At 46.1% G+C, this 15,318-nt stretch overlaps 1 protein-coding gene across 1 annotated transcript in view; it reads left to right on the forward strand.

The window, feature by feature from the left end:
- The first annotated feature begins 1,188 nt into the window (after positions 1–1,188).
- Vapb (VAMP associated protein B and C) overlaps positions 1,189–15,318 on the forward strand; it is a 54,471-nt gene continuing 40,341 nt past the window's right edge. The window contains exon 1 of the mRNA XM_004669469.2: positions 1,189–1,358. Coding sequence (XP_004669526.1) covers positions 1,301–1,358 — 58 coding nt within the window. The 5' untranslated portion in view covers positions 1,189–1,300. The remainder of the gene's footprint in view (positions 1,359–15,318) is intronic.

A 15,318-nucleotide genomic window follows, 5' to 3' on the forward strand; every position in this document is an offset into this window, starting at 1 on the left:
ATAGAGCATACCGAGGGAGAAAAACAGATTGAGAAAAAAAAAAAACAACTCTACAAAATAAGAAAGAAGAGGAAAAAAGAATAAGTAGGTTGGTCAAATAGGAATCACAATGTAATGTGGTAGAAATAAACCTAGATGTATCAGTAAATATAATAAATATAAATGGGCTAAATGCTATAGCTAAAAGACAGAGATTATTCTTTTAAAATATTTTATTGTGAAAAAGTTCAAGTATACTGGCAAGTGTGAGGAATTGTCTGAAAAATATCTGTATTCCTGCTATGGAGAGCCAACCATTGTGAACCAGCTCCCATGCTTTTTTCTTCTATATATGTTTGACAAGGAGGCAATTAAGAACACCTATTTTATGTGGCAACGTCCTATAATGAAATGCTATTTAAATAGCAATAAGGGTGGACCAAGCATCGGTTTTTGAAGTCAAGCGTATCTAAGTTTCCATTTTAATCATGTCATTTACTTGTGTGACTATTTATTTATTCAAAGACTGTCTCTCTACTAGGTGCTGGAATGGGGGTCATTATATTTCTGAACATTTCTTGTGTATACAAATGGCATCTATTAGTAAAGTGTTCAACACAGTGATTGTGGCATGACAAACACTGAAAGTAGAGTAGCTTTTATTTATAATAGCTGGTTGTTACTGAAAGCATTTAGCAGAGTGGCACTAAATAAGCAAACAGTAATTGCTAGTTTATTGTAATTATTACTTACCAACTCTCACAGTGTCTAGCACATCTCATTCACATCATGTTTATAAATAATTACTTGCATTATTATTCAAAGTCTCCACAGAATCTGGAGTCACACAGGAAAGTGGAGAAGTTTCTTCTTGTTAATTATTATTGTTAGTAAAAGCACTTGGCAAAGGCTTTCCCCACCAAGACTGCCTCTCCTTTCCCCAGCCGCTCGAAGCCCCGCCCACCACTCGAGGAAGCCCCGCCCCGCCCCGCCTCCCAAATGGCGCCTGCATAGTGGCTCAGGCAGGGAGCGCGCATGCGCACTCTCCCACTTTGCCCCTTGGAGCCAGCACAGGCTGCCGCTTCCTGCTGCCGGAGCCGGCCAGCTGCTGCGTGCGTGCGTGCGTGCGTGCGTACGTCGCGGCGTGCGTCCGTGCGTGCCGTGAACTCGCCGGGCACCTCGGCCTCGGCCTCGCCCTCCGCCCCTGCGCCTGCACCGCGTAGGCCGCCGCCCCCCGACCCGACGGGGAGAATTTAAAGGGGTCGCAGCGTCCGCCCGTCCCGGTGACCTCCCGGGGCCTCCCCGCCGCCCGCGCAGGAACATGGCGAAGGTGGAGCAGGTCCTGAGCCTCGAGCCGCAGCACGAGCTCAAGTTCCGAGGTAAGCCCCGAGGCCCGGCGGGCCCGGCTGTGCGCCCACCGGGCCCGGAGGGACACCGCCCGGCGCCGGGGGACCCGCGGGACCCGAGGGCGGGCGGAGCCCGGGTCTGCCCTCCCCGTCCGCCCGCCCGACGGGGACACTGGAACTTGTAGCGAGTTTGGGGGCTCCCGCCCCGGAGTGCGAGCTTCGGCCGCCCCCCTCGCCTGGACGGTCCTTCCCCAGGGCTGCTCCGGATGCCACCGCCCAGGGAGGCTGCTCCGACCGGCCAGCCCACCATCTTCCCCCGTCCCTTCGCACTGCCCACTTCCCAAGAGCCACCGCGCCTCCACGCTGGAAGGGAAACTCCATGCGGGCAGGACTCTGTCTGCTCGCTGCCACGCGCAAGCCCAGTACGTAGTAGGCTTCTAGTACGTGCTGAGCCCATTCCATGCAATAAAGCAAGCTCTTCTCAGAGCTAGTGGGACTGGATCGGAAGCTTTCCTGTCTTCCTTTTATAACCCAGAGCTGCTTGGAGCTGGAACCTGAACAAGTGTGTGATTCTTCTATCATACGTTCATGTACTCATACACACATGTATGTATACAGTGTGTGTAGGGTACATAACTATCTGTATTCATATTAAACACCGACGTTTGTCTTTACTCTTCCTTTGTAACGACCTGGCGACAACATGGATTTTGTCCAGCATGTTCATTCTTTCTGTGTGTGTGTGCATGTGTGTGGTTTTCCCAGGCAGGGTCTCGCTCTAGCCCAAGCTGACCTGGAATTCACTATGTAGTCTCAGGGTGGCTTCAAACTCACGGAAATCCTCTTACCTCTGCTTCCTGAGTGCCGTGATTAAAGGCGTGTGCCACCATACCCGGCTTTTAAAATACTTTTTTATACTTTATTTTTATTTTATTTTATTTTATTTTATTTTTTTCGAGGTAGGGTTTCACTCTAGCTCAGGCTGTCCTGCCCTATGTAGTCTCAGGGTGGCCTCGAACTTACAGCGATTCTCCTACCTCTGCCTCCCGAGTGCTGGGATTAAAGGCGTGCGCCACCACGCCCGGCTTATACTTTATTTTTATTTATTTATGAAGTAGAGAGAGAGATAGAGAATGAATGGGTGGACCAAGGCCTCCAGCCTCTGTAAACAAACTCCAGATGCATGAGTCACCTTGTGCATCTGGCTTATATGGGTTCTGGGGAATTGAACCTGGGTCCTTTGGCTTTTCAGGCAAGCCCCTTAACTGCTAATTCATCCCTCTGGCCCATCCTTTTTTTGGGGGGGGTGGAGGGTTCTTTCTAGGTAGGGTCTCACTGTAGCCCAGGCTGACCTGGAATTCAGTATGTAGTGTCAGGATGGCCTCCAACTCACAGTGATCCTCCCACCTCTGCATCCCAATGCTGAGATTTATTTCTCATATTTGGAGTAATCATAGTGGGCATTGGAGACGGAGCACTTGTGTTATAATGAGGGAACACAGACAGTGAACGCCAGTGTTGTAGGTAGAGCTCAGTGCTGGGAAGAAATAAAATAGGCTGACTGGTGGGTAGTGTGCTTTAAGACTGGATGGCTTTATCACCTTATTCGTTGCATGTGCCTCAAGGTCACTTGATTTTGTGGAGCCAGTGTTGGTTGGAGTCATCCTGTGCTATGGGTAAGCATTATAGGGTAAGTTGCTCAGTTACCCACTTGACACTTGGGACATTTGAACTAAGGTTTTAGAGCTGCAGTTCTTGGGAAGTACTTCATAAGTGTGGCTTGTCACTGCCTTCCCACCTAAGAGGAGAAATGATTAGGAATGTGCAAGGAAGCAAAGGCTAAATGAAAACCCCAAAACAGCCTAACATGGGGCCTCGTTCCTGATGTACCATTGCTCGACTTTAGGCTTGATAAGGAGTCAAAGTGCTGTGCACTGGGACAAGACTCTAACTCAAAAATAAAACAAAGGAGAGAGCCAGGCGTGGTGGCGCATGCCCTTAATCCCAGCACTTGGGAGGCAGAGGTAGGAGGAGCACCATGAGTTCAAGGCCACCCTACGATACATAGTTAGTTTGAATTCCAGGTCAGCCTGGACTAGAGTAAAACCCTACTTCAAAACAACAACAAAAACGAAAAAAAAAATCTGTCAGAGGAAAAAAGTTAACTATCTTTTGTTATGCTTTGTTTGAGCAGGGTCTTACTCTAGTCTAGAGTAGCCTGGAACTCACGTTGTAGCCCAGGCTGGCTTCCAACTCATGGTGATCCTCCAGCCTCAGCTTCCTGAGTGCTAGAATTAAAGGTGTGATCCACAGTGTGTTGGCTTATCCATCTTTTTATTTATTTATTTGAGAGTGACGGGGGCCTGGAGAATGGGCACATCAGGGCTTCCAGCCACTGCAAACAAACTCCAGACACACACACCACCCTGTGCATCTGGCTTACGTGGGTACTTGGTGAATCATGGGAACTGGGGAATTGAGCCTTGAACCGGGGTCCTTAGGCTTCACAGGCAAGCACTTAACCGCTAAGCTATCTCTCCAGCTCCCACTTATCCATCTTTTAAAGCAATTGAAGATGATGGTATGATTGAATATTGTAGAGTTGTCGTAATTTGGAAAACTTTGTATGATATGTTAAATTTAAAGATACCACAGCTGGGCCTGATAAGAATTGCCTGTACACCCAATACTCTGGAGACTGAGCAGGAGGGTTGTGAGTTCAAGGATAGCTTGAAGTACATATTTAGAAAACAAAACAAGGGTCACATATGTGGCTCAGCGTTGGAAGGTGCTTGTCTGCAAAGACTGCTAGCCTGAATTCAAATCCCCAATACCTATGTAGAGTCAGAGAACAACATGTCACTTATTATCTGGAGTTCATTTGTAGCAGCAAGAGGCCCTAGCGTACTCACACTGACTGACACACTCACACTTACTCTCTCTTTCAAATAATAAATAAATAAGTAACCCAAAACAAAAATGAAAAGGGTCTGGGATGTAGCTGAGAGGGTCGAGCATTTGCATACATTTGCCAAGCATATGCAAGGCCCTCCATTTGATCTTTAGCACATCAAAAGAAGTTACAGAAGAAAACCCCACAAGTTTCTGTGACTTGTTAGCTGTGTGGACGGCACCCTGTTGCATTATAGTAAATGCTCTAGGAGAAAGGGTGATGGAAAGATAGGTGGCTGGGGCGGGGGTGGGAGGGAAGGATTGCCTAGATTTCCACCCATCTTCATGAAGGGCACCTTCCTGGGAGAGCCGGAGGGCTTGGAAGCTGTGCTGCACGGGCGGCAAGTGGTGGTGTGTCATCGCCATTCCTTACCTTTCTGTTGATGTCAGTCCTTTGCGTGCATTCTCCTCTGAGATCACACTCAGCTTTCTGAACTATCACTCAAAAGGGACCTTATATCCCCCCTTCCATCAGAGTCCCTCTGTGGCAAGTAGTATGTGTGTATTTTTAGGGTTATTGTCCACAAGTTAACCCTCCTTTCACATCCTAGGAATGATTGCTGGCCAGCCTACTTAGATGACAAGAAGATGGACAAAGAGCTGGGTTCCCACATTCAGGATGAGTGGCCACGGAGTGTCTTCTTGCTGGGTTCTGTCAGTCAGGATAAGGTGACCGGACTTCCTGCTGGGTTCCCTCAATCAGGACAAGGTGGCTGTGGACTATCCTTGTCCTGGTTCTCTCAGTTAGGACTAGGGGCCATGGACTGTCTTTCGTAAAATAATAGCTTCTGTATAGTTATTTTGCACTTGGGATTGTGTTGAACACAAGGCTGTCTGCATTATGGTTTTCAGGTTCATTTCTGTCATTGTTGAGTGCCTTTTTTTGAAGTCTTTACCTCACAGATTTGGGCAGTGCCTCTGTAATAGCAGGAGTTGTTTAATGAGCTAGAATTACTTTAAAAGATAATATTTTGTTGGGTTGGAGAGATGGCTTAGCAGTGGCTAGAGGCCCTGGTGCAGCAATTCTCTCTCTTGCTGTGTCTTGCTCTCATAAAAAAATAAATAACCGGTGAAATAGTATGTCTAGAATTGTCATTTTCATTTCCAAATGTTAAATGCATTCTTTAAGCAGAAGCTGTTGGCCTAGAAACAATGCCTTATGGAAACTTTAGAGCTTTCCCTCTTGCATGGTGCTGTTGTGGGAGGCTGTACATTTTTAAAAAATATTTATGTATCATGTTATTTATTTTTTAAACTTTTTTCCCCTCAAGGTAGGGTTTTGTTCTAGCCCAGGCTGATCTCAAATTCACTGTGATCCTTTAAAGGCGTGCACCACTTTTTATTGACAACTTCATAAGTATAGGCAATAAACCACGATAATTCCCACCCCCACCCACATTGACCCCCTCCCAAGTCCACACTCCATTAAATCCCTTCTTTCTAATTAGTCTGTCTTTTCTATTTTCACTTTTTCCTCCTACTATAAAAGGCTTGTGTAGGTATTGTCAGGTACTGAGAGGTCATGACTATGAAGGCCATTTTGTGTCTGGTAGGTTACATTGTAAGCAGTCCTCCCCTCCCTTCTACCTCTTCTGCAGTGGACCCTAAGCTCTAACTTGGAGGGTGTGATAGAAATGTCTCACTTAGTACAGAACACTCCACTATCACTTCTCAGCCCTGTGGTGACTTGTGTTACCTCAGTGGTCACCACTGTCTGGAAAAAAAAAAAAAAAGCTTTTCTAACTAAAAGTGAGAGTACATTTAATATATAGGCATAAACATAAGTGCTTACAGGGTAGTTTGGTGGGCATAGTATATGCATTTGACTGCACAACAGCAATTGTTATGCCCCTAGGTCTTATGACCTTTCAAGCCATAGATTTTGACTAGGTTTTCAGTACCAGGCATGTATTCTCTCTCATGGAGCAGGCCTCTCCAGTCCAGTCAGAGAATGGTTGGTTTCCCCATAACAGACATGCCACTATTGCAACAGATGGCACATTTGGTGTGGCTGGCCAGCTGTAAGGCTTATAGGGTCCACTGCTGTTAGCACCACTGATGACTTTTCCCCCCAACAGGCTGCATAGCTCTTTACAGCATCCTGACAGTCCACAGGGAGGAGGTTTCCAGCTCAGCTTGATTTCACAGTGACCTGCAGCTCAAGCATGTGGAATCTTTAGCAATAGGGTCTTAACATCTAGTTTCTGGTGGGAAACCAATAGCCACAATAGCCTGTCATATTTTGGGGGCATCAGGGACCTCCCTGGCCAACAGCTCACTGGAAGGTATCCCACCCCTTGCACCACAGTTTTTCTAATAGCTGTGGCTTCTGGGTTCACCATTGTCCATATCTGTAGGATACTTCTCTACATTCTCTCTCTCAACAAATATATGATTGGTTAGCAAGGAAGTAGGTTTCCATGTGGCTTGTTCATGACATCTATCTTAATGTTTTATTTAGGGTATCGCTGTGGACCAGGCTGGCCTGGAATGCACTCTGTAGTCTCATGCTGGCTTTGAACTCACAGTGACCCTCCTACCTCTATTTTCCTACTGACAGGATTAAAGGTGTAGACCACCATGCTGGCCTAACAACTTAAATTTTTATTTTATTTTGTTTTATTTGAGAGGGGGAGAGAGAGAAAGAGGCAGATAGGGAGTATGGGTACACCAGGGCTTTTAGCCATGTAGACAAACTCCACATGTGTATGCCACCTTGTGCACCTGGCTTACATGAATACTGGGAAGTTGAACCTGGGTCTTTATGCTTCGCAGGCAAACACCTTAACTGTTAAGACATCTCTCCAGTTCACATCTTAACTTTTTTTTTTCTCAATTTTTATTAACATTTTCCATGATTATAAAAAGTATCCCATGGTAATATTCCCCCTCCATTTTCCCCTTTGAAATTCCATTCTCTATCATATCCCCTCCCCATCTCAATCAGTTTCTCTTTTATTTTGATGTCATGGTCTTTTCCTCCTCTTATGATGGTCTTGTATAGGTAGTGTCAGGCACGGTGAGGTCATGGATATCCAGGCTATTTTGTGTCTGAAGGGAGCACATTGTAAGGAGTCCTACCCTTCCTTTGGCTCTTACATTCTTTCTGCCACCTCTTCCACATTAGACCCTGAGCCTTGGAAGGTGTGGTCGAGATGTTTGTTACTCAGTACTCCAGTCACTTCTTTTCAGCACTATGATACCTTCTGAGTCATCCCAAGTCACTGCCATCTGAAAAGAGATTCTCTACCCAAAGTGAGAGTAGCGTTAATATAAGGGTATAAATATTAAGAGAAGTGCTTACTGGGCAGTTTGATAAGAATAGTATATACATTTTTCCAAATATCAGCAGATGTTACACCCCTAGGGCTCATGACTACCCCTGTTTTAAGTTTTCAGTAACAGGGATGTGTTTCCCCCATGGAGGGGGCCTCCAGTCCAATTGGAGGGCAGTTGGTTTCCACCATGACAGACGTGCCACTATTGCACCCGTTGGCTCATTTGGGCTGGCTGGCCAATTATAAGGCTTGCAGTGTCCACTGTTGAGTATCTTCACTGGTGATATCTCTTTCTCCCATTGAGCTGCATGCAGACTGGCTTTTTCCAGCTTTCTGTCAGCTGGTCTACATGGAGGAGGTTATCAGCTCAGTTCCAGCAGGATTTCTCAGGGCCTTGCGGCCCAAGTATGTGGAGTCTTCAGCAATAGGGTCTTACCATCTATTCCTGGTGGGAAACCAAGGGCCTTGGCAATGGCCTATAATGTTTTGGCACATCTTAAATTTTAATGACGTCTCTCCCTCTTGTCCTTCCCCCGATCCCATTTAGACCATTCCACCCACAGTAATCTGACCTGTCTATATTGTTCTCCCCTCCTCCCTCTATATCCCTTTTCTACCTGTCTGGCCTCTGCTGGAGGGGTGGCTCAGTGGTTAAAGGCACTGAGTTCAGTTCCCCATTACTGGAGTTGATGTGCAGTGGCAGGAGACCCTGGCATGCTTATACCTTCTCTCTCTCTTTACCTCTTTCTCTCTGCGTCTATCTCATAAGTAAATAAAGTATCTTAAGAAAAACTTTAAAAACTCTATTGTATAAATATACCACAGCTTCATTATCCATTCATGAGTTGAAGAGCACCTAGGCTGGTTCTGTTTTCCTAGCTGTTGTGAATAGCGTAGCTATAAACCTAGATGAGCAAGCATCTGACGTAATGAGTAAAGTCTTTAGGGTGTGTCCTCAGGAGTGGAATAGCTGTGTCATACAGTAAGCTTAGATTTCTACAGCGCCTGTACCAGTTTACATTCCTGCCTACAATCCTCAATGCAGAATGGTACTTTTAAAAACAAAAACAGAAACATTTATTCGAGAGAGAAAGAGGAAGATAGAGAGCACAGGCATACCAGAGCCTCTAGCTACTGCAGACAGATTCTAGACACATGCTCCACCTTTTGCATCTGGCTTTACATGGGGAATCAAACCTGGGTCCTTTATTTAGAGAGAAAGAGGTAGAGAATGGACGTGCGAGGGCCTCCAACCGTTGCAAATAAACTCCAGTTGTATGTGCCACCTTGTGCATCTGGCTTATGTAGGTACTGGGGAATTGATTTCCTAGACATTAGAAGTTGTTGAGTCTGTAGAAGGTTGTGGTTATGGAGAGTAAGGAGCAGCAAGGAGGACACAGTGTGGAAAGAGGTTGGGAAAGAGGGAAAGTAAACAAGTTGTGAGTGGGAGAAGTTGTAGAGAAAGTCCAGCAGTAGTCTGGGTGGAGAAGCGTACAGAGCGGTTTGAACATCCAGCTGAGCAGTACACACTGACGAAGTCAGCGTGGCGTAGTGGAGCACGAGTAGGGTTTCCAGAGACAGGCAGGCTAACAAAGCCAAGAGCTCTCAACTGGTTGGGCGTGTTGGCTCAGACCCTTAATCTTGACCTCAGGTGTCTGGCTGCAGTGGATTCCAGGTCAGTCTGGGCCAGAGTGAAACCCTGTCCCCACGAAACACAGAAGACAAAAAAAAAAAGCCACCGTTGATCAAGAAATGTAAAAAAATGACAAAAGTCAATCCCAAAATACAACTCATTTAAGAATGGCAAAATAAGGGTGGAGAGGTGGCTCAGCAGTTAAGACACTTGCTTCATATCCTAAGGACCAAGGAGTGAGTGGAGACCCAGGGGTGGGTGGAGAATCCCTTCACTATAGTTGTGCCCTTGCCTGCTCAGGGAGTACTGGGCGAGTAGTTCTTCCCAGCAGACTTCTTGACTAGTGGCTGGAAGCTGATACTGGCTGGTTGTGTGGTTGCTTGAAGCTCTGGGTCTGTCTCTCTTTTCTTTAATGTTATATAATTGTAAAAGTGGGGGCTAGAGCAATGGCTTAGTGGTTAAGGTGCTTGCCTGCAAAGCCAAAGGATCCTGCTTTGACTCCAGGACCCACGTAAACAGGGTGCACAAGTGGGCGCATGCATCTGGAGTTCGTTTGCACTGGCTGGAGGCCCTGGCGCTCCCATTCTCTCTCTTCCTCTCTCTCTCTCTGACTCTTTCTCTCCAATAGTAAATAAAAAATATTTAAAAAGTAATATTAAAAATTGACCAACTTAACAATTAAAATATATTTAATAAAAGTATGTATGTATATGCTGCATGCTTTTTGTCTGGTAGGGATTGAACTAGACCAGGCATGGCCTCTTCCACTGGGCTCCCTGCTCAGTGTCGTGCCTTCCGCAGCAAAGCTGTGACACCATAGAAGCTGCTTTCTTCCTGTGGTGTCCCTTCCTTTCAGAAGGGTTGTCAGGTTTTAATTAGCAGGTTGATATTTCTGTTCACTGTGTCCAGTAACTCTTCAGACTTGTGTGTGTGTGCCCCCGCCCCAATGTGGGCACAGTGCTAATCAGTGCAGGTGTTTGAGGCAGCCGCAGTTGGCATTTTTGTAGGTTCTTGTTGTGTCTGCTTGTCTAGGAGGTTTTAGGGAATTAAATGTTTGGGGAGGGACTTTTTGAGACTGTTGTGTCGTACTTGATGACAGTTTGCCCAAATGTGAGCTGCGTGTGATATGCCGGGAACATTTAGAACTTCAGGCTGTGGCTTGTCTGAAGAGTTTGGAGGGAAAGGCAGACTGAAGCCAGGGTGTTTTTGTGAAGGGAGAAGGAAGCTGCGGCCCCCGCCCCCCCCCCCCCCAGGATGGTTCTGCAGTAAAGCACTGTGTGCTTACCTGAGGCACCTTGAGAGTCAAGAAAAGGAAGGAAAGGGCAGAAGAACACCTCTTGAAGATAAGTGCTTTGCTACCAAAAGATGGTTCACAAGTGTTGAAGTCAGCTTTTGTTGCTGGGACAAACATCCAACCAGAAGCATCTTATGGGAGGAAAGAGTTTTATTTCAGGCTTACACATCCCAGAGGAAATACTGTCAATGATGGAAGAAGTTGGCTTACTTTTATACATCCAAGCAGAGAGAATCCATCTATAGCCAACACCGTAAAAACTGCCAGACTTCAAACTCACACTCAAGATCCCCCTCCAGTTAACAACCCCCCCCCCCCCCCCCCGCCACGGCCAAGCGGGGATATCTCCCTGCTAAGGGCTCAAATAGCAGGCTCAATTTCAACAAAACATCTGAATCTGTGGGGCCATACATTCAAATTACCACGTCTTATTTAAATCATTGTAAATATATACATATATATATATATATATATTTTTTTTTTTTTTTGGTTTTTTGAGGTAGTGTTTCACTCTAGCCCAGGCTGACCTGGAATTCACTATGGAGTCTCAGGGTGGCCTCGAACTCACGGCGATCCTCCTATCTCTGCCTCCCGAGTACTGGGATTAAAGGCGTGCGCCACCACGCCCGGCCATTGTAAATATTTTTTAAAAAATACTCCATTTGGACTGGAGAGATGGCATAGGACCCATGTTCGTTTTCATTTCCCCAGTACCAAAGTAAGCCAGATGCACAAGGTGGCACATGTGGAGTTGATTTGCAGTGTTTAGAGGCCCTGACATGCCCGTTCTATCATTCTCTCTCTCATAGATAGAGTTTTTTTGTTGTTAAAAAAATAATTTCATTTATTTAATTTTGCATGTGAGAGAGACAGATGGGTGCACAGGGCCTCCAGCCACTGCAGACAAACTCCATACGCATGCTCCATTGTGTATCTGGCTTTACATAGGTACTGGGGTATTGAACCCAGACTACCAGGCTTTGCAAGTGAGCACACCTAAAGATTGAGCCATATATGTACATCCCTTATCATTGTAAATCTTAAGACTTAGTGACGTGGTAACTTGCCTCTAAGAAGGTCACAGTAATGATAATGGAAGTGCAGGGTTTGTACCCAGGTTTGTCTGGTGCCAAAGCACATGTTTCTCCTGGACATGAACAAGGAGAGGTGGAAGTGGGTGGTTGAGTCTGGAGCTCAGGAGTCAGGGCCAGCCCCATGGTTTAAACATAGACAGGAATAATTTCTCCCAGCTGGGAAAATTAGATAAGCCTTTCTAAAATGGAAGGTGCTTGAGCATTCTCCATGAAAAGGAAACAAGCAGATTCCACCCTTACTGCAAACCATGTCCCACCACTTCTCACTGTTCTCCAATTGAAAAGTCCGGTTGGAGTGGTGAGGTGCAGAATACCACATGCCCCCTTGGCAAGTGGAGTCATCTATGTTGAAAAGGGGTCCCTGCGGAGAGTTCTCACTTCTGTTGAGGAGAAGACTCTTGAGGGGACTTCTCATGTTGGCTGAGTGGCCACTGAGGGTAGTTCTCGTATCTGTGAGGGGGCCCCACTGAGGAGAGTTCTTAGAGCTTCTTTCTCTTTACAGAGAAAGAGGCAGAGAGAGAGAATGGGCACGCCAGGGCCTCCAGCCGCTGCAAACAAACTCCAGATGCGTGCACCCCATTGTGCATCTGGCTAATATGGGTCCTGGGGAATTAAGCCTCGAACCAGGGTCCTTAGGCTCCACAGGCAAGTGCTTAACTGCTAAGCCATCTCTCCAGCCCTTCTTTTTTAAAAATACTTCTCTTCTCTTCTCTTCTCTTCTCTTCTCTTCTCTTCTCTTCTCTTCTCTTCTCTTCTCTTCTCTTCTCTTCTCTTCTCTTCTCTTCTCTTCTCTTCTCTGACAGAGAAGCAGATAGAGAGAATGGGCACGCTATGGCCTTTAGCTACAGCAGATGAACTCTAGATGCATGTGCCACCTTGTGCATCTGGCTTACATGAGTCCTGGGGAATTGAACCTGGGTCCTTAGGCTTCACAGGCAAGCATCTGAACTGCTAAGCCAGCGCTCCAGCCCTGAGTTCTTATATCTTCTGAGGGAAGTTCTCACATCTGCTGAGGTTGAGGCTGTGTGTTTGAATGGCTTCATGTCACAGTAAAGTGCAGTAGCCACAGCCATAGAGAAATCAGGACCCCTTGCTGTGTGACCTCCTCCTGTCCTATCTCAGCATCTCTGTTCTGGGTAGAGTGGGCTATGTTGGCTACTCCTTTGTGGGCAGAGCTTTATTTGTAAGGGAATATAGCTTCTCTTTTTACTTTTATAGTCATCGAGATCTCAAATTTTGATCTGTTTGTTTGCTTGTTTGTTGTTGGTTTTTCAAGGTAGGGCCTTGCTCTCTAGCCCAGGCTGACCTGGTATTATTCACTATGTAGTCTCAGGATGGCCTTGGACTCATGGTGATCCACATACAAGTGCTGAGATTAAAGGTGTGCACTAGCTTGTCTGGTCTCTCTCTCTCTCTTTTTTTCTTTCTTTCTTTTCTTTTTTTTTTTGAGGTAGGGTCTTACTCTAGCCCAGGCTGACCTGGAATTCACTCCTTAGTCTCAGGGTAACCTCGAATTCACGGTGATCCTTCTGCCTCTGCCTTCCGAGTGCTGGGATTAAACCATGCCCAGCCCCAGTCTTGTTTTTTAAATCAAGATAAAGACTAGATGTGTATTTGTTGATGGGGTAAAAATTGTGTGTAAGGAAGTTCAGTTCAATTGTACAAGATGGTTTTGGCAGTCATATGTTAGTCTCACCTGTGGTCTTCAGCTGTGCCCTGGAGTCTTCCTTGTGCTGACTGGGGTTAGAAGTGTGGGGCTCCTGCTCTTAAATGCTCAGTCACTGTTCCACTAGAGAAAACTAAACCATCAAAGAAAGGCACTGCTGGACAAACATTCCACCAGAAGCATCTTACAGATAGAAAGGGTTTATTTCAGGCTTATGCATCCCAAGGGAATACCACCAATGGCAGAAGAAGCTGGCTCGCTTCCGTAGATCCAAGCAGAGAGATGCCATCAAAGCCGAGCGTGAAATTGACTCCTCACATTAGGGCAGGATTCATGATCTGTCCCCAAACCCACCTTAGGGCTGGAGTCCAAGATTCACCCCCAGAGATGCTGGAGACTCAAGTTACAAGGTCAGTATGAGTCTGTGAGGCCATACTTTCAAACCACTGCAGGCAATGTCTGTTGGTTGGTTGATTTTTGTGTTTATTTTGAGACAGAGTATTGTATTCAGCTCCGCAATGCTGAGCTGAACATCCAGCCAAACACAGTTTATGGGAGGAAGGGGTTTATTTCAAGCTTCCAGATCCAGGGGAAGTTCCATGCATGGCAGAACTGCTTCCCTATGTCCAAGCAGAGAGAAGCAATTGCAGCAAGCCAACACCAACCATGCCGACATGAAGCCCAGCAAATGCCCCCCACCAGAGCTTGGACTGCTCACCACACACCTTTGGGCTGGAGTCAGATAGGCCCCAGTGACTCCTCCTTCAGCAGGCTGCTTGAGACCTAAGCAGGAAGTTTAACATTAATAAAATGCCTGAGTCTGTGGGGCCATGCATTCATTTATTTATTTATTTACATTCAGACTATCTCACAGAGTCTTACTCTATGTCCCTGGCTGGCCTGGAACTCCTGACAGTCCTCCTGTCTCTGCCTCTTAAATGCTGGGGTTGCAGGTGTGAGTTGCCAGGCCCAGAGCCTGGTACTATTTGCCATTAGATAAGTGAAGGGTTGTTTTTTTTTTTTTTTTTGGTGAAGGTTTTAAAAAATATTTTTATTTGCTTAGAGAGTAAGAATGAATGAACATGGGCCTGCACTGCAAGTGAACTCGAGACACATGCACCACTTTGTACATCTTGCTTAATTTGTGTACTGGGGAATCAAACCCAGGTTGTTAGGCTTGGCAGGCAAGTGCTTTAACCACTGAGCTCTCTCCAGCCCCTAAGAGAAGGCTTATTGACTCCTGTCTTCATAAAATAGTTTTTGTCGCCAGGCATGGTGGTGCATGACTTTGATCCTAGCCCTCAAGAGGCAGTGGTAGGAGGATTGCCATGAGTTCAAGGCCAGCCTGAGACTGCATTGTAGATTCCAGGTCAACCTGGGCTAGAGTGAGACCCTACCTCAAAGGAAAAAAATAAATAGCTTTGGTCAAAGTTATAGGCATGAGTCAGAGACCCACTGCTACGGTAAACATGTTTTAAACATTAACCTTGTTTTTTTTTTCTTTTTTTTAAAAAAATACTTATTTATTTGAGAGAAGGAGAGAAAGAGGCAGATAGAGAATGGGCATTTCAGGGCCTTTAGCTGCTGCAAACGAATTCCAGATGCATGCCCCACCTTGAGGGTCCTGGGGACTTGAATCTCAGTCCTTTGGCTTCACAGGCAAACACCTTAACTGCTAAGCCATCTCATCTCTCCAGCCTTTTTTTTTTTTCTTTTTGAGCCTTTTTTTTTCTTTTTTGTGCACATGTGTGTAGTGTGTGTGTGGTGTGCTGGTGTATATGTCCTATGTACACATCCAGAAGCCAGAAGAGAATGTTTTTATTGCTTTTATTTATTGTTTTAATATTTATTTACTTATTTGAGGGGGGAGTTACACACACACACACACACACACACACACACCCCGGGGGGGGGGCGGGGGGATGAATGAGAATGAGCATGCCAGGGCCTCTCACTGCAAACAAACTCCAGGCATATGTGCCACCTTGTGCATCTGGCTTACATGAGTACTGAGGAGTTGGACCTGGGTTCTTAGGCCTCCTTATAGGCAAGTGCCTTAACCTCTAAGTCATCTCT

The sequence above is a fragment of the Jaculus jaculus genome, chromosome 8 (assembly GCF_020740685.1).
Source record: "Jaculus jaculus isolate mJacJac1 chromosome 8, mJacJac1.mat.Y.cur, whole genome shotgun sequence".
Classification (NCBI taxonomy): Eukaryota; Metazoa; Chordata; class Mammalia; order Rodentia; family Dipodidae; genus Jaculus; species Jaculus jaculus.